The 19,758-nt window shown below is 42.2% G+C and overlaps 1 protein-coding gene across 1 annotated transcript in view; it reads right to left on the bottom strand.

Moving 5' to 3' along the window:
* Positions 1–19,758, bottom strand: part of drosha (drosha ribonuclease III) — a 92,290-nt gene that overhangs the window by 24,733 nt on the left and 47,799 nt on the right. The window contains exons 23-25 of the mRNA XM_044339545.1: positions 16,640–16,710; positions 7,946–7,990; positions 2,129–2,286 (exon numbers count right to left, since the gene is read on the bottom strand). Of these exons, the coding sequence (XP_044195480.1) occupies positions 2,129–2,286; positions 7,946–7,990; positions 16,640–16,710 (274 nt within the window). The remainder of the gene's footprint in view (positions 1–2,128; positions 2,287–7,945; positions 7,991–16,639; positions 16,711–19,758) is intronic.

The raw sequence follows: 19,758 nt of genomic DNA, 5'->3' as shown, positions 1-19,758 counted from the left end.
TTGTATAAATATTTCAAATAACCGCTCTGAAAGCCGCACGGTGGAATGTACTTTGATTTAACAAATACTGAACTTGAGGAGAGATGGATCCTTTTTCACTAACAGTGAAATTCTTGCAACACCCTGCTCTTCCGCTGTGAGAGAGGAGATAGGAAGCCCAGCAGCGCCTGGGGGGGGCCAACACTCTCCATTTCTGCTGTCTGATGGTAGCCTCCGGTCTCCGCCGCCTCTCGACAGGGTCAACTCCCATCTTCGCTGTCTTCTTCTAGGTCGGTTTGTCCTCTACTTCTGCATAAAGTGATAGGCCGAAGGCCAACTCAGGTCCTGTCTCCTCATCTGCTGCCTACCTTATTGTCTGACCTTCCTCTCCGTTATCTGACCTCGTTCTTCTCTCCATCACGACAGCGTGACCTACTTCGGTATAACCTTTGGTCCTTATGGGCAGTTGTTGCTCTGTTCCGGCTTTCAAGTCAGTCGGCTGTATTTAGGTCAACCTGCCTTCGGCCACTAATGAGCTAATGAACATAAATCACCCAGAAAAATATAATATTTTTTTTCCGTTTTGCTCAAGGAAAATTAACAATACTATTTGGTGAACTAAAAAAAAACACATTTGATTAAATCACCTAGCATGGATGTGATGCCTCCAAGTTGGTATCAAGCTTGAGTTGGAAAGTCCTGAAAGAAAAGATCGGCGGGAGACAAACCTCTGGACCTCTAATCGACTTCACTAACCATGAGTGAGGAGAGGTTTGACATTTCAGTGATGGATTAGACCGTACACAACAGTGTACAGTATGTGTGAATGTGGGCAGGATACACACACAAACACAAACACACACACACACACAGAGCAATGTCCTTGTGGCAAACCTAAGCAAGCAATTACAGAGTGCAGCCTGCCAATAAGATATCAGAGGTGAGCTGCCAATGCTAATTTGCTTTAGTTGTCAAACTCACTATTGTGTTTTGTTGTAAAGCTCTGAAGTGAGCTAAGCTTTCGTTCAAATAATCCTCTCATACACAAAATCACAAAAAAAAAACAAAAAAAAAACATAAATTGGAGTGAACAGTCTCATTAGTGAAAACATTTTCCTCATGAAAGTTGCAATCTTTTCAAACTTGCATTCTATCAAACGAAGGAGCAAGGTTACACTGTAGCTACACAACGATGTCATGTTTGTTACAAAACAGACTGAGGCGCTCTCCGATCAATTTGAAGTCATCTCCGGAGAAGTTTGGAACTTGACTGGCTATTGAACAAATGTCATGACAGAGGCCGAGAGAGGAGAAAAAAAAAAAAAACATTTCCGATGTCGGTGCTAAATCACTACGGCGTCACTGTGCGATTAACAGCGAAAAAAACAGGTCAAAAATAAAATGCATATCTTTCAAAACAGAAGAGACTTCATTATTGTACAGTATAGTATATGCAGTCTAAATTAAATCTGGATAAAAAAAAACAAATTTAAGAGAGATTCACAGAGAGGAGAGAAGCATGACAATGAGAGGGAGAAATCTGTCAAATGAGGTATGTGGCTGCAATGAATGATAAAGAGGAATTTCAAACCTTCTGCCCTGGACAGCCCAGTGAATCAAAACACCATTTCCCATGGGGCAGTGGGGTTATGGCCTCACAGGTACAGGCAGACTACAGATATGGGGACTTCAGAGTCCCAACCCCCCCCCTCCTCTCTCTCTCTCTCTCTCTCTCTCTCTCTCTCTATCAGCTGTGAAACCCTTGGATTAGGCACCAAGCCAAAAACAAGTGAATCTTTCACTAAGGTACTTTGAACATGACATTCAAGACATCACTTGCTATAGAGTCAGTGTTAGTGACTGAAGATGCAGGGGGTAAACATATGATGATGTGGGAGGAGGAGGCTGCTGCATTTACAAGAGATACAACAATTTAAAATGCTCGACGCAGGATAAAACTCCCACTATCTCAGATCATATTATAAATTATAATGCATCATGCCTCATCACCTCTGAAGGGAAAAAAACAGACAAAGTCTGGCTAGTTCTGCAGCATCCTTGCAAATTACATCTGGCCAGCTAGTGCCTCACTTTGCATTTTAATTGGCTGTAACTCTATTATCCACAGACAAACACCGAATGTACTTACAGGGTGAGGTGGTTGAAGCCCACGGTCCTCAAGGTGAAGGCTCTGGCCAGCAGACGCACATGTGTGAAGAGAACGCCGATAGAATCCTCAAAGTTGGTCAGTTTCTGCAGGACTGGAGACGTCTCAATCAGCTGCCTGTCTGTTTGAGGCTCCTGGACCTGCCCAAGGAATCATTCAGTCAAAAGTCAGAGATATTGTTCTTTATTTTATATGAATTCTTAAAGTGTTTGGGAGCGGTGGGGTAACCAGGGAGTGTAAGATTCTCTGAATCAAGTTGTTTTTATGAACTAGTGTAAAACTTTGATAAAGGGAAATGGAAAGAGTAGAGCGAATGTATCTAATACACTACATGACCTCAGTCCACATGGGTTTGTGTACTCTGCAGCTGTTTTTCATTGTTTGGACAAGGCCCCTTCATTCCAATTATGGTAAACCTTACAGCATTAGGGCTTCCTCCTAAACGTTGATCATTCAATGCATCATTCAAGAAGCCCCTATGTGGAATCACTGTACACAGTGACGTTGCTAAAAAGTATGCAGATTAAGGGTCTCTGGCACAACTTCACCTACTTCCAAGGTGCACGGAGAAAAGGGAAAGAAGTCTAGAGAGATGAGAACTCCAGCAACACTTGTAGTATGAAGAACAACTTTATTAGTTGACCGACGCATTGCGGCTTGTGGCCTTCATCAGGGTCATCATAAAACACATTACAAACAGCATTTAAATAAAGTAAGATTGGGATGAAAAAAGGTAAAAAAAAGGTTCAATCATATCCATCCAGACACACATCAGCCAATGGGGCATCTACAAAGATGGGTTGGATATATGGTCATGTGGCTTCAGGCCAATCGTTGTCCAAGATCAACAGAGGCAAGGGGCATGGGTGACACCATATTTGGTCCATTAGCTAGAAAGGTGCAACTAGGGGGTGGTACTTGGGTTTTTGTTAATCCATAAATGTGTCTATTACCCGTCAGTCAACTAATCAAGTTGTTCCTCATACTACAAGTGTTGCTGGAGTTCTCATCTCTCTAGAGTAACACAGCGTGACAGCATGACAGGCTGTAAGCTTTTACCACAGGACAGCATGGCGCAGAGCGGGCCAACACGGAGCAACCCGGTGTTGAATATTAACAAAGTTGGCTAAACTTCTTTTGAACCAGATGCTGGTACAACCTGCTCTACTGTCCAGTTAGATTGACTCTTCGGGCTGACGGAGCTGTCAGCAGCCGGGCAGGACAGACTCTTTATATTTCTCTGTGTGGAAATCTGATGTTTTCACATCACAGATGAAGAACAACATTAAAACGCAAGTCTTACGGGTAAAAACATGAGACTCATGTAGGCTGTTACAGGAGGTTAGTGTAGGGCAGCTGCTCTGCAGGTGTGCTGGATTTGTGCTGTAACTGTGCGAAGGCATGAATAACATTTCTCATAAACATTAGGAGGCTGTAATGAAGGAAGAAGATGCATGACAGCCCTGAACAGCATACTATTATATTTAAGACAATAGTGTGCGGTCAACTTTGTAGCAACAGGTTGGGGAAGACCCTTTCCTGTTTCAGCATGACAAAGGTTTTCCCATTTTTGGAATGAACTGGAATGAGAGCCCGACCTCATCACCCAACATCAGCGGCCGACTTCACTAATGCTCTTAGTGGCTACAAATCCCTGCAGCCAGGTTCCAAAAAATCTTGTAGAAAGCCTTCACAGAGCAGAGGAGGCTGTCATAGCAACATATTCATTCATGCCCGTGGTTTGGGCATGTTGGATGTTAATACGATCACATTGTGTGTCCACATGTGGTGTGAATCCTTTCAATGTGTGGAAGGTCAAGATTATCAGAAGCCTACCAGAAGATGTTGGAAGTGATTAAAGTTAATAAAAGCAGAGGGTGAAACTTTTTTTTTTTAGTAAAAGTAAATGGAAAGAGTAGGAGTGAATAAAAGGTTGCTAATCATAGCATATGCACTAGGAGTGTGCCCGAATACAAATACATTATTCGGTGAAGCACAAACAGTGGGGTTTTTTTTTTTACAAATATTTGTTTCATACAAATATATTTAAAAATATTTGTTAGTTAGTTTGGGGACCTCCTTCGTAAGGTAGTTTATTCATAAACACTTATTGTAACACTTGAATTTTCCAAAATTAAAAGTCTCATAAAAGCAAAAACAGGATTTTTAAGCCTCTTTCCACTTTTATTCGAATACAAATACAAATAATTTTGCTGCCTCAAAAAATACAGATACAAATACAAATAGTGGGATCTCTGCACATCCCTAATATGCACTTTTCACAATAGTGTACATTACTGCATGACACAACTCTCATTTAAGGCAGTAACGTAGGCAACATAGTCTTTGTTGCTTTAATTTAAGAAAGACATTTGTTAACTTTTATTATTTTATTCCTGTGCTATGATTCAGTTTTATGTATAACATCTACTTTGTGTCTTGTGCTATTTATAATTGTTTTATTTTATTTCATTTTATAGATTATTTTTCTTTTTTCTTTCAGTTTACACATCTCATTTCTACTGAATCTGTGATATTTTTTGTTTAGGTTTGTGTATGTACATTTATTACTGTGTGAACATTTTTGCGAGAATAAACCAAACCAAAGGGAGAAGAAATTGATAAAAAGGAGGTTTGGGATTTAAAAACAGCAAATATGTGTCCAGGAACAACCAGCATGACCACTTCAAGGATCCTTGAAACATAAACATAAAAAAAAAAAATAAAAAAAATGCTACTTGCTCAATGAAGTCATTCCACATAAGCGTGTCAGATAAATGAAATGAACCTCTACACTATGTTCTGCTTGAGGGCCTGTTTAGGGTGTGTGTGTTTTTATCCCCCCCCTCAAAACAAACTCTGCAGCAGATGGAATATCTTACTCATTAAGTTTTAAGTCAAACAGCTCATTTTTTTCTCTCTCTCTGTCTAAATCTGGTGATTCAAACAGTCAATTAATATCTCTGGTGACTCAGCCGTACTGTAAGTTTCCTTACTTGTTCTTAAAGCGGGCTATATCAAGAGACTCTTGGCCTTGTGACTTTGATGAGTTTTTTAAAAAGAATGTTTTCAAAGTTGCGAAAATCGGTGTAGATTATGCTTTTAAACATTAGCTTTAAGGCTTGGTGAGTTCAGAGGTAGACGGGTTCAGCGAAAACATTCTGCTTGATTTAACTACAATATTTGCTCATGCCTTTGCTCATTAGAAAAAGAAATTATATGCTAAGAAAATATGTGCGTGCATGTTTGTTGAATCAAGAGATATCCTTATGGGTGCATTAATTAGGCTGCTGGAATCCTCTAATTGGTCTCTGCGTGGTACAACTGTAAGCTTGACCAAGACATCTTTTCCGAAGAAAAAGATACATTGAGCAACATAATTTCATTTGGACATTCAAAAGGGAAATAAGGCGCATTCAGCTGACCTTGTTAGCTTGCTCCATTTAGCTATACACTATAAAAGTACCCCCAAAATAAGGATAAAGAACAACAATTTAAGACTCAAGGGGAAGACGGACGTTTTCTTCATTTTCCAGCATCTTCCTTGTCTGTGTTTTCATGAGGAAATGACAAGTAAACAGCTTTCTCAGTGTCTCCCATGTCAAGCAACTGTGTGGAGCAGAGATGTATTTTTAAATTCAGTATTTTAATTGGAGTGCTGCCGGTAATGTCATGGTTCCATCTTCCAATATGTCCTAAGAAACATTTCATTTCTGCCTTTTTCTCCCCCCCCTCCTCTGTTAATTAACGAAAGGCGTTTAAATGTCATGCATCACAACTAACGACATCTGACGAGTTCAGCACTCATAGACGCTAGCTGTCCTTCAGGGGGAATGGCCAGCAGCAAGGCTTCAAACGAAGTGAAGAGAGGAGGATGGAGGGGGTAGGGGGGGGGAATCAACAGCAGTTATCAAAAAAAAAAAAAAAAACCCACTTCTGAAATGGCTTCAAAGCATCACTTTCAGCTCAGTCCAGACAGAAAGCAGAATCAGAGTCGAGGTCTTCTGAGACCCAAAAAAACCCTGACGCTCATGTATCTCCCTAATAAACCAAAGGAGAAAATTTTTGAAATCCAGACTCGACGTAAATGACGTTCTGGTAAATTATTCTGGAGAGCCGGGGGTGATGATGCGCTGGTGCGGATCGAGCGAACACGAAAGACATAAAGATGTGCCTGTCAACCACGGAGCGTTCCACCGCGCTCTGCGGGGCACGTCGGTGGCAAGGCTAATGTATGCGTGTATGCCAAAGACGGGTGTACGCATAATTACCCACGCCATGGCGAGCTGCCATTGCCATCCGCTCAAACCTCATTAAGGCAGCTCCTCTTTCACCTCCGTTTTGTCATTCTCGTCTTGGTGGGCACGAGGAGGAGCGGAGGGGAGGGGGGTGACACCTTGTTACCTCTCAGCAACAATTTGGGGCGTAATGTTCTAGCCTAAACTCCAAGGGGGCCTTCATCAATTATAGAATAAATCATTATTTAAATAAATAATGATGGGAAAGGTGTTTTTTCTTTGTGTGAAAATGCTTAGATTATATCATCTCAAAAGCCAAAAGGTCAGGATGCTATCAAGCAACCAAGAGGTTGGCACAATTTAACAGGCGTTACCCCACCGGCAAGGGACCACCCAGAGTAAACCTCAGCCGCGCGCAGTGTGCGGTAATGAGGCCGCTTCTCTGAAGCAGCTAATGACTACTCATGCAGCACACTGTGGAGGTTCCCCTCGCACCACAGAGCGGTTGTAGGGCTGACCCCGGGGCACCACCCTGACCACGGTGCCCACCGCTGGGGCCTCTGCTGTGCAACTCACCAGGAAAAAACAGACCGCTGGATACAGTGAGTTTATTCTGAGCACTGACAAGCTCAACAAAAACAGCCGCTCCAGTAGATCTTCAGCATTTTGGGATGAAAAAAAAAAAAAAAAACTGAGTGAGGGGGCAAAGTCAGGGGAGAAAAAAAAAACAAATATATATACACAGAGATGTACATAAACAAGAACACAGTGTTATTTTGGGCCAAACATGGATATGCAAAAATGTACATATGAAAAACGCAGCGACACTTGTGCACATGCAGGGAGATGAAGAGAATAAAGTGCTTAAAGACGAGTCTCGGCATACACACAAAGAAACACTTTCTCCTCACAAACACATCAGAGAGAAGGATGCCTGACGGTCCCTGGAGGCCCCATATGATTCGGGACTGTAATCCTGTTATGGCATCTTTGATCTCTTCTTCCATATCCTAATTTCAAACAAACACTGTTGACATGTTCAATGTTTCTGGGCAGATCATGCAAAGCAAAGAACGGCAGAGAACACAGAGAGAGAGAGAGAGAGAGAGGGAGAGACTGTAAAGAGACGGAGAGAGCATGATGATAGAGCGGAGGAAGAATGGAGCGGCGGGCGGAAAAGAGCGCGAGAAAAAGGGAGCGATGGCGAAGAGGAAGAGAGACGGAGTAAATGAAAGAGAGGATTAGGGTCTCGACCGAAAATGGAGAGCAGCAAACCACAGGAAGAGAACAATGGAGACTGGTGGAAGGCTACTGGGGCCTTGTGACAGCTATAAAAGACTCAGTCACCCTCAGGCAACATAAGTAACAGCTTGCCCACCTCTGTTAGCAACACACACACACACACACACACACACACACACACACACAGAAAAAAAACATACATTCAGGCTGGAAACTTCAAAGTTGGGAGATCGCTTTTGTGTCTTGGGGGTGAGGTGAGTTTTAATGAGAGGCATCTAGCCAAAATAAACATCAATAATAAAAACATATCTCAACCAACCTGCAGGGGGTGTGATGGGTAGTTGAGCCAGACCTCCCGTAGGTCCTGCAAAGAGAGAGAGAGAGAGAGAAAAATAAAAAAGGGAAAGGGAAGAAAGATGAGCCGTCAGAGGAAAGAGATTTCGGTATTCCCCCCGTAGGTGTGAGGATCATCTGTACGAAATAAACATGGTAATGACGAATTACATCATTAAAATAATAAATAAACTGCTTTTACACGCTGAGGAAGTTGTTGAATTTCATGAATTCTGAGTGATACGTTGGATACAACGGTGGTGTTGATCATTTCGTCTATTCCGGAGACACACTAGCCTCACTGGGATCCAGTACATGTGAAGAAAACCAATAAAAGCTTAATTATGAGAGCAGGAGCCCACGAGTTTAAAAGGACTGTTTTGATGTGTGTTACAGGTAAGGTTTTCTGAAGAACGGCTTCATTATGAACTGATTTGTTTGGATAAAATACTGTCCGGCGTGGTTGACAGTGATGGCTCTTGTTAATTATGTTTGTCCTGATTAACTGCATTCATGAAAGCTTGCATTAATTGCTTTTGTTAGGGCCACTTGGAGACAGCAGAATAAGCTCTAAACATTATTATAGACATGTTATACATTGGAAATAATTGCTAAACCTTCAACAGATGCTCATTATTCATATGGAGTCTTTGTTTCAGGACACCCGGTGGAATATATGTTTAATATTCACTTTTAGCTCTGTTTTGCTGTCCACCAACTCCTGCAGGAAATATCCGGCTCTTTAGCTGCTAAATGCTCCACTAAGACTCCGCAGTGGACGTAAAAACTGTGGAAAAACTGGCTCAATGTCGTGGACGCACTGAATTCCTTAGTCCGAGTGTTTTCAGGTGCCATCAGCAGCCCCAGTGGGTGGCGGTGAAATAACAGCGAATGAGTCAGCGTCTCATTTTCAGACCCACGGGTCTGTATATTGACCACCCACTGGGGAGTAAGGTAGGGGGGGGTGGGGGGGGTGTTGGAGATGTGGATTTGAGCGTGAGGTGTTGCAGGTGGATGGTCGGTGCGGTTTGGCTTTGAGAGGTGTGTTGTCTCTAAAGACACATATTGACAGTTCTGGACTGCTTTTGCACTTTCGCCTGTGGAGAGAAATATGTGCAAGATCAACATGTTTTCCTCAATCCTGCACTGAGGGTAACCGCACGAGATCGAACGGTAGAGAGACAGAGACAGACACACAGAGAGAGAGAGAGAGAGAGAGGTTGTTGCCAAGAACAATGCCAGCGAGAGGCAGTTTTTGGGCCTGGGGTCTAAGTTGGGTGAGTCTAGCTGTGATAGAGATGTGCTGAGGGGTCTCTAAAGTACAGTATCGCTCAGGTGTTTAAAAGGGTTCAAGGGATATAAACCTTTAAAACGTGGTAACAGCCCACGGCGTGGGGGTTGTGTGTGGTCAACGGCATCAAATGGGCGCCTCATCTTCTCGACTCACCCAGCTGGCGACCCATCGCCTTGAGCAGCCAATGAAAAATGCATGAAGGAGGTCAATACATTTGAGGAAATGCTTCCTTTTGGTTACTTGTCTCTTAGGCTGGAACCGGAGTGGAGAAGCACTAAGTACATAACAGGTATCGAGACAACAGGGAGCCTGCATGTGAATACAGCATGGGTCCTTGTGCTGTCGAGGATGGCATCGCTTAAAGAAAAGTCAATAGCGCCGGCTAATGGATCGCTTTGCTTTCGACGTAGTGATTTTGCAGCCGCACAAATTGCCACGATACACATGAAAGGAGTGATGCGTTTAAAGCTTAGGGCACAGGCGTACGGACAATGAGAAAGAAAGGACGAGCGAACGAGCAAAAAAAAAAAAAAAAAAAAAAACAAAGAGACGAAGTGAAGTACACACAAGTTTCGTGGGGCTTGTGATCAAGGCTTATGATTAAAATCCGTCCACAAGGCGCACACGATCCGCCCACATGCTGTATATAGACCCGAACAGCTAATGTTTCAATTACAGCCATTCCAAAGACAAGGCAGACAATGATTAAGCCAGCATCGAGTGGGGATTTAAGAATAACAACAGGTTTTTTTTTTTTTTTTTTCACCCTTCTCTCTCTCTCTCTCTCTCTCTCTCTCTCCCAGCGTGAGGAAGGTATAATTACTAGGGGAACAAATCATCATGTGCAGCAGCTGAATCACAGCCATTTGGAGGATAGAGCTCTTGTGCTACAAACAGAAAAAAAAAAAAAAAAAAAAAAAAAAAGGGGGGGGGGAGGGAAAAACAAACATATGCAAACATGCTTATTTGAATGTCAACGGGCTACCCATTATGGGAGTTGAAATTAAAAGCGAAATGAGAGGCGACTTGGTGAAACCTCCTATAATCTCCACTTTAAAAAAAAAAAGGTGGGGTTCAGTCAGCGCTGCCCTAACCCACAGAGGAATCAAGACCCAGGCTCAGTCTTGCATATACTGAGGGCTCACAAGCCAACCGTGACTAGGCAACGCCACTATAACCTCTACCCACACACACACATAAACTCACTACCCCCACACACCCCTGGGGAAAGTTGGCCATCCATGATTGGGACATAATGGTGCTCTTCTCTGACAAGGTCCAATGCTCCCTGACAAATTGGTCTCTAGCTACAGGCTGCCAATCAATCCATCAAACGTAGTAGTGTAGCAGACAAATCGATAAGAGATAGCGTCACTGATCGATACCAACATAAAAGCGGCCCTAAGTCCAAAACGGAGGCTTCTATCAGTGAATGATCAAGGTGATCTTCCAAATATGGGGGGAAAAGCTAATGTCGACGCTTTGGTGAAGTCTGTTATAGTTGGGGGGGGTGAAAAGTGCACCCTTTTTTTTCAGTTTCTGTGAGTGTGGGCAGAATAAAAGCGTGCGTGAATGGAAAATGGCCTGTGAATGCGCGCATGCATTCGTTTTCCCAGCTATTACCAAACAAAAGGACACGGCGAAGAAGGCATACACGTTTCTCATTCAAACATCGGGAATAGTAGCCGCAGTTACAGGACAAAGTGTACAAAGTGCATAGATGTCAACAGAGAATGGGGGCGGAAGGACGTTAAAGGTGTTGAAGGGGTAAAGACCGGCTGAGTGCAAAGAGAAGTGGAGCGTATGTTTGAGGTTCATGTAACAGAAATTAGAAACTCACTCTTTCGCAGAATGACTCGTGTACAGTGGATGTTCTTTTCTAAAGAAATACAAATGAATAATGTAGGTGTATGCGGAAAGGAACGGTTCGAATCACACCCTCGCCGCAAGCCGGCGAGACGGCCCTACGGTTGATGAGAGAGCTGGTTCGTAGGAAGTGTTGTCCGACCGCATTGGGAGTCAAAGGTGATTACTGTTGTTCCAAATGGCTACGCTGGAAGGCGGAGTGAAAAGCCAGTCCGTTATAGAAGAGTGGGAGATATAATATTGTTTAAATTCAGGGATAATGGCAAATACTTTTAAACTGTCTCTCCAGGAGGGTGTTCATAGTGTTATACTCAGTTGTTCACATTAAAAGTGTCTGAAATGGTTATGTGGGGGATGTAAAAAAAAAAGAGAGCTAGAGAAGACCTTGACAACTGTCTCACTTCTGCAACCAATCACTGTGGGAAGTTTGGATGAATGTCTATTTTGGAAAGTTATAGAAAAGCCCCTGTCCCCGAATTTCTGACATCACAAAGGTGTAGGGGGGGGGGGGTGGTTTATGAAGCCATTTGACCATCCAACGAGCACATCACACACACTGAACTGGCATACCAAGAGACCAAAATAATATCACAGTAAGACAAATCTGATTTACTGGCACTTGTTGCAAAAAAAAAAAAAAAAACCTCAATGCAAAATACATGACAGTTAATGTTAAAACGGGGAGAAAAGGTTGTTAGACTCAAACTGTTTGTGCTATCATTGCTCCAGTCAGTTAGAGACAAGCTGCTCTAAAAACCTTTTTGGCACTGCACCCAGAAGTGAGGGAGGTAGAAAAGAAGGCAGCGATGCCATACTACCAAAGGCAACTATCGCAGCGCCATGGTGACCATCTCGGTTGTCACAGCAACCTTTGTTGGTGTTTGAGTGTGTATGCTTGTGTGGTGGTGGTGGTGGTGGTGGTGGTGTTAATAAAAGGCAAAAGGATTAGCCCATGGGCAAGTAGTGAGATCATCATTATGGTGATTGCTCTTCAAAAGAGGCACTTCCCTCAGGACAGCAAAGTGGCATCAACATCTTTTCCCTGCAATATTGCCCTGCTGTTGAGTCCAGGTTGGGAGCAATTGAGCAAGCTCCCCCTGAAGAAGATGCTTCCTGCTTCTCTGCTGATGCTTTAATAACCTCCACAGTAATGTCATTAGCAAATTAGCATCTATTGTTTCCTCCGGGCTTCTGTGTGCAATGAAGCTAGATTCCATCCTCGGCGAGAGCTCCGTTGTTTGGGAACCAGTGCCAGCAAAGGTGATATGTTGAAAAGAAAAACAAGGGGACGGAAATAACTGTTGCGCTCCAGCCATGAATGCCATACCAATTAGGGAATAACAGAGAGAGACTAAGAGGGGAAAAAAAAAACTGTTTGTATGGATAGGTTTGTGAGGTGGAAATTACATGCGTGCTTTGTCTTAGGTAGTCAATTCTGAATTTTTTTTTACCTCCGGAGTTGTGGAGCTTTTGTTTTGACTGGTCTTAAGAGGACTGGTGTGAAACATCTGTGGGGGTAATGACTTTCTTGAGTGTTACTGAGAGGAAAGAATGGAGAGGAAGGGGAAGAGAACAAGAGGGAGCAAAAAAAAAAAAAAAAGGAGACACCAGCCAGCATCCTGTTGTTACAGAGAGAGAGCGAAGGAGGGTATGGGACTGATCACCCGTGTGTGAACGGAATACCATACCGACAAATAGGAGCGGCAAAGCCTTCCAGGGTGTAATAGAGAGAAATTTAGAGTCCTTCAGTTTTGCACCGCATCTCATTAGTTTGGTAATGTGCTGTGTGAAGACCCATTCTGATGTGTTAAGCTAGAAATACATAAGGGTTCCAGTGGTCCTGCAGACCATAGAAATTTATCTCACCCTCCGTCCGTCTATCTCTCTAGCCTGCCCCACAACTCTCTCCCCCCACCCCCATACCCATCATACCACCCCGGCTGGTGTTTGGCTTGCTGGTCTGCGTCCATCTGTCTCCTCTCAGCTTTGTATGAGAGAGTAGTCATCAGGAGGACTCAGCGGGGGGGGGGGGGGGGTGACAAGCCATATTATTTCAATCCGTGATCTGCAAGTCTGAAAACTTTGTTGAAAATCACTTATATTTGTTCTCTGGAGAATCTCAATCACATGCAACCTATGTGTTCCCTCAGCATCTATTAGTATGGCATTAAGTGTGGTTTTACTATACAGTGCAGTTGAGCTAAATGAGTGAGATTTTTATCATTCATTGCATGGCATAGTAAATATTTTCAATGGACAAACTGGGCTGTACAGAGTATTGTGACAGTACCACAAGTTTCATGATTGGCGGTCATGTTAGATGGGAATGGGCCTTATTTGGTTTGATAATAAAATGGACTGGAATAGAGTGGAGTGATGTATGTCACTAGCAGAGGCAATATTTTATTTTTTTTTTTTACCAAGCCCTCTTGAAAGAGAAAGAGAAAGTGTCTGCAACTGTGAAGCTGGTGTGTTTTATACACTGATATGACGTCTTTGTCTCTTTGTACCTTCGCTCAATGGGAAGTCTTTTTGTGTTTTTGTAATTTGAGCAGTAGTATTCAAGGCTACGCTGCAACTAAGTCATGTCAGCTGGTAAAACTGTAATGGCAGAGTGGAGATTGAAGGCCATCAGTATAATTTAAGGACCATCAGATATCCTGAGCTTTAACACTGTCAATATGATTGCGTTACCTTCACTTTGCTATACATCCTAAATATATCACTGCATCATTTGTCACTTTTGATGAATAAGTAAATGTATATTCTTGTTAACTTAAGTAGTATGACATGTTTTGTGCAGCACTAAAAGTTACTCCTGTGACTGTGGCAACTATTTCTTCAAATATAAATGTGAAATTACCTTTTGTATTGATGAACTCTGAGTGTAAATCATGGCTTCTTGTGGGGTACTAGTTAATTTTATAATGCAGCAACATTCAGTCGGTCATTTAATAACCAATATGGAACAGATTTGAACCCTAGATATCATAAAACTTTTATTCCTTTGTTGGAATTGAGGAAACTTGTTTATTATCTATTTGAATGATTAACTCTTCTTCTCTTCTTTTCTAAGTAATTCCACTTCCTCCCTTTAACATCAAAGGCGGAGTCCCTCAAGGTTCCATTTTGGGTTCCCAATTCTTTTTTATTTACATGCTCCACTGTGCTAATATTACTCATAGTCATGATCTCTCCTTTTATTTTTATGCAGATAATACCAATTGTACGTACCATTTTATCCCATCAGAATCAAATAATCTTGTTTTTCTCTGCAAAGTTGCTCCGTTTAAACTTTCTGAAAAAACAACAAATGGCTTTACCCTAATTTAAGTTTTGAAGGTTATGTGCAAAGCATCTTTCAATCCCATTTTTCAACTGATATATAGGCTATATATATAAAATATGTTCTTTATCCTTTTCAGATTGAGTTTTTTACTCTCTGAATTTCTATTGTATCGACCCATTAAAATCCTTGTTTTCTTACCTAAGCTGCAAAGCCCACACTCATCTCCAGCGGCTTCAAAATGCTGATGCTAATGCTGACACTCTAAAGAAGAACATAGAATATAGATCACATATCTCCCATTTGGCAATCCTTTTACTAGCCCCCCATTAGATTTTAGAAATGATTTTAAGATCTTGCTAGTTACTTAAGTGCTGAATGATTTAGAGTTCCTGTCTTGTCCTGCTTGTATCTCTGAGTTCTAACGTCCTTATTCACCATTAATCTTAGATCTTGTAATATAGTGTAGCAGTTATTATTATCATCATCATCAGGAATAATAACTACAGACTGACTTCATCTAAAATTAACCATAGTTTATACAGTTCTGCATCTGATAAGTCTATATGTCTACTGAGGTTCCTTTTTTTCCATGCAGCATGCAAACACTACACCCTGTTTTTGCCTCTTCTTTACTCACTGAACATGGATACCACGTCTTAAAATACCATCATAAACACACCTATTTTTCCTCTCCTCTGTTGTCTCCCCGAGTGAACACCCGCAGTCCACATCTTATCAGCAGGACTATCAAGGAAACATGCAACAGCAGGTATCTTTTGTAGCCATGGGATACTGATGTGCTCAATGCTGAAGATTTCTTTTGCATGAGCGGACGTATTTGTGTTTCTCTTTGTCTATATGCTAATTATCAATGTAGATTTGAAATCACAATCTTGATTTTGGCGTACCCTATCCTCTGGCCTGCTCCAATAGATTCTGTACTACTCCTCATAATAAAATGATATAATGTTTGAAATTTATTGCGTTTCTTTTCTGTTCAGCAGCTCCAAAAAAAAAAAAATCTGTCCTAACAAATAAAGACCTCCACACACTGAAAACCCAGTAACTCGATTACTGCTGTCTTCTTTCATTGCCAAAGGATGACAGTAAAAACAGAACCAAGGACATTTCAGCTTTCCACATAGAAGCAAGTACTCAGCACTCGAACACAATGGCAGACCACACAGTAAAAGAGACTCAATCAATTTGGCCGAGTGAAAAACATGCAAATGAAAAAGCTAAAATGTATAATTGCACATTGAATTATTTAGTCCTGAAGATAATAATAATAATAATGTTTATTTTTTTTTTTATCCTTCAAGCAAATTTCAGCCACTCTGAGGTTTTGGGGAGAAGTGATCCCTAATTAATGATAATCTTCCTCAGTTGTTTTGTGGTGTGAGGTCTTCAAAGATTCAGTCCTGAAGCTTCTGATTCGCTCTCTCAAAGACCCACCGGTTTGGATCAAACATGTTCGATAGATCGCCGCGTGTCCCGTGTCCTGTAGTGTGTGGGAGTCGCCGACTGAATCTCAGACAAACACCCTCAATAGCCAATTAGAGCCGAGCCTGCTGCTACACACTAGACCTGCTGCAAGTCATTTAATTGATTCATAACATTCCTCGCCAAGATAAATGCAAATACTGATTCATTCATCAATTATTCATGCCTGCTGATCACACACACACACACACACACACACTCTCAAACAATAGCAGGTGTCCTGCTAAAGACTGCCAAACTGCAATGTTCCACACCTCCAGTTCATTCTGCAAAAAATATACAAGCCATGTTCAGCTTACGGCTTCATCCTCATCTTCCCTTTTTTTTCCTCCCGTCGTATCGTTCTATCTTTTCGCACGATCAGTGTAAGCAGATAGTCAAAAAGTATTGGAGGATAAAGCGAGATTATGTGAGATCTCAGGTTCTGAAGCTTGCATAGCGTCGGGTGTTGCGCAATGTGTGGTATTTTGCTAAAACATGCAGCGTGTGGGTTTCAACAAATAAAAGAGACCAGATTGGTGAAAGCATTACAGTTATGTCTTCCACAGTTTAAAATGGAAGAAAATCTCATCTAGTGTGTCCGCGGCTCCCGTTCTCTGACTGATCTGTACACGCATATGACAAGACAGACAGCGACACACACTCATGTAAAGACATTTTTAAAAAAAAACTACAGAGGCATGTGGCAGACACCGAATTAGAGCTGAATTATACATGTCGTGAGTTACCTCGCCGTTGAAAAGCAGTCGACCGAAGAGCTGGCGGGCCTCCTCCAGGCCTCCCTCCAAATACACAGCACCTGAGGAGAAATAGAAATAAGAAGAAGGATGAATGAGGACAAAATGAAAACAACAAAGTTCAATGAGGAAGTGTGTTGCTGGAAATTATGCAGGATAAACCATTACCCAACCCCCCCCCCACCATCAACACAAATTTAAAATATCTATGAAAAGCATGACGTTCCACCAGTGCATTGCTTGTGTTTAAAAAAAAAAAAAAAAAAAAAAATTCCTGCAATTCTCAGGCAATTTCAGACTTCTCTCCTAATGGAAAACTTAAAATTAATTGAACTCGGCAATGAGTTATAATTGCTTTATTAAAAGTAGGAGTGCATTTTTATTGCTTTTTTGACGGTGAAATGACCTCAGGGTTCCTGCGCAGATCCACCTCCCTCTTGTCAGAGCGCAGTATTAGGAGGAGGAGGAGGAGGAGGAGGAGGAGGAGGAGGAGAGGAAGGGATAGTTGCATCACCGGCCAAGGTCATGTAAACATCAACGACTTGAATTCAGAGCGGCAAGGCTGAGCTTGTGTCAGATGCTTAGATATGAGAAGAGGCCTGACAAACAAATAGAAGCCCACGTAACACTTATGTACTTATGCTGTAACGCAGTCATGGTCAGAACGGACAAAAAGTATACTGTCCTCTTTGTCGCTCGCCTACGCGCTCAGCCGTTAGTTTATCTGTGCAGATGTCCACACCGACACACAGAATGCACTAAAAAAAAAAAAGTTGAATTGAGAAGAACAAAAACAACTTTTTTTTTTTATACAAGGAGTGCATACACCAACACACACACACACACCAACACACACACACACACAAAAGACAAGGGACAAAGAAAGAAATTCGATAGAGGATTGGACCTAAATTGCGGAGAGATGCTGTCACAGCAAGCAACGATCAAGACAAGTAGGCCAAATTTGTCTCTCTATGGGAATGATATGCAGCATCTTTAGCTCATTCCGCTGCAATAGTCAGCTCCTTTACACGAGTCAGCTCTCCTTTGTGTGTTTTGTTGTTTTGCTCCTCTACTGTTTCTCCTAACAGAAAAAAAAAAAAAAAAAAAATCAGTGGAACTATCACGGTGCCTTTAAGCTGCATACAACTTGGAACCATCACACTTAGGGTAGCTCATTCAATTTAGAAAGCAATAACCACCTGGCAAATTGGGTATACAATCGTGCAGCGGTTTTTATTATGTGCATAAATGAGCCAGTGGAAATGGGGCGCGGTGCGGTCGCCGGTCTAAATGCGCAAAAACTGCTTTCACGGACTACATCAAAAACATATGAGGGATTCATCATCTGGGGGAGGGAAACTGCTTTCAGATGGCTAACAGACCATTTACACACACGCACACACACACACACACACACACAAACAGTCGAGATGCAGCCTACATAACCGAAACCATAAAGAAATACAAACAAACCACCTAGAACAAAAGACAAACACACAAACGCTCAACCCGCTCTATCTGCCTCCCATGCCCTTTACTTCTAAACAGAGTGGGAAATTACTACCAGCCATTGCCCAAATGTTCGTAAAATTTGATTAAGCCTGACAACTTTGTCTCACCCGGCAGCCTCTGTTGGCAAGTAACAGACTCGCATTCGTTCAGAGGCCTTTTACTAATATAAAAACCTAGTTGAGTGGTGAAATAATGAAAGTAGCTTGTGAATTTTGGAAGGCACCAGCCACTTTGGTTTTTAGAGAAAAAAAAAAAACGCTTGCAACTTGAACACAAAAAGGCCTATAAATCAGTATCTTTAAATCTAAACTCTTGTCAAAGTCAGCGAACGCATCACGCCATTAAACCCCTTGCAGATGTGCACCAGTGAGCGAGGCCTCTGTAATCTTGGCATGACGGGGGGAGAGCGTCTCGCTGAGGTTGACCACAGGAGGCTCTAGAGAGGGGAGCAGCTCTTCGTAGGATGTTTTCCACTATGCATCAGCACTGAGGATTTGTGGTTTTACCGTAATGTGGACCTCGGTTCTAAACGCTGCTACACAGCAGATGTTTCCTCTGGAGACCAGCTGTGGGAGTATAAGAGCTCCCTCCTAAGACCAAGTTTTTGAATGTCTTTCAACTATCACTCATAATGCATTCATCTGCTGAAGCTAGGGGGGGGGTGTGGGTGGGGCCGGAAGGCAATTTTCTTCATGTTTTGATGACACAGCAGATTTGCAAAGTTCCCCCAAAATGGAGGCCTCAAAGTCATTGAAACTAAAAGTTTTTGCTTCTGATTAGATTTTTCAAACTTTTTCCAAGAGGAAGGAGAAGGTGTGTGAGGTAAGCAGGGAAAGAGGAGGAAGAAGCCAGGAGAGCCTCAAGGGATTTAAAAAAAAAAAAAAAGGTATTACAAATCTCAAAGCAACACCTTTGGTGTCAATCAAAGAGCCTGTGGATGAAGAAAACCAAGATATGCAGTTAATTCTAACATGAACGCTCTTGACAAGTAGGGCTGTCCATGCAAAAAGTGTGCCCCAAAGCCATCCAATCAGTCGTACAACTTGCCGCAATCATTAAATGGGAGATCTGTGCTTCACAGTCCGCCTCACCAGCGCTTGCAAAGTTGCAGCTGACGCCCTGAACGCCCAGCCAACTCAACTGGCAATTATATGCTAGCATCTCTCTCTCTCTCTCCGCAGCTCATCCTGCAGTAACATCATGCTCCGGCCAAATATCTCTGCAGTCTCAGAGTTTCAGAGCGTTCGACCCGCTGAGTTGTCGACTCTGCCAGGGAGGCAAAATGCAGGAGGGCCTAACAACAGAGATAAACCTTCTTTGAATATGCACATAGAGAATCACTGACACTGCATCTGAGTGTGCAGTGGATGCCCTTTTGACATTTATAGGACAATGTGATTGATCCACTTGCTCCTAAGTCAAATCTCTTGCATTTTAACTCATTTACCTGCTTGATATTTCAGTAAATTATCACTTTAATGTTTTATACGTTGGTCTTTGCAATCTGTTAGACACTTAGCTTAACAAATCTGGGTGTTTAATCAACTTTTGGACCCAAAAATGGAACCAAAGCCTACTGGAGCCCAAACTTTAAA

Source organism: Thunnus albacares, chromosome 21, assembly GCF_914725855.1.
Source record: "Thunnus albacares chromosome 21, fThuAlb1.1, whole genome shotgun sequence".
NCBI classification, from domain to species: Eukaryota; Metazoa; Chordata; class Actinopteri; order Scombriformes; family Scombridae; genus Thunnus; species Thunnus albacares.
The sequence above is the reverse complement of the archived record's forward strand: the minus strand, read 5'-3'. Positions and strand labels throughout refer to the sequence as shown.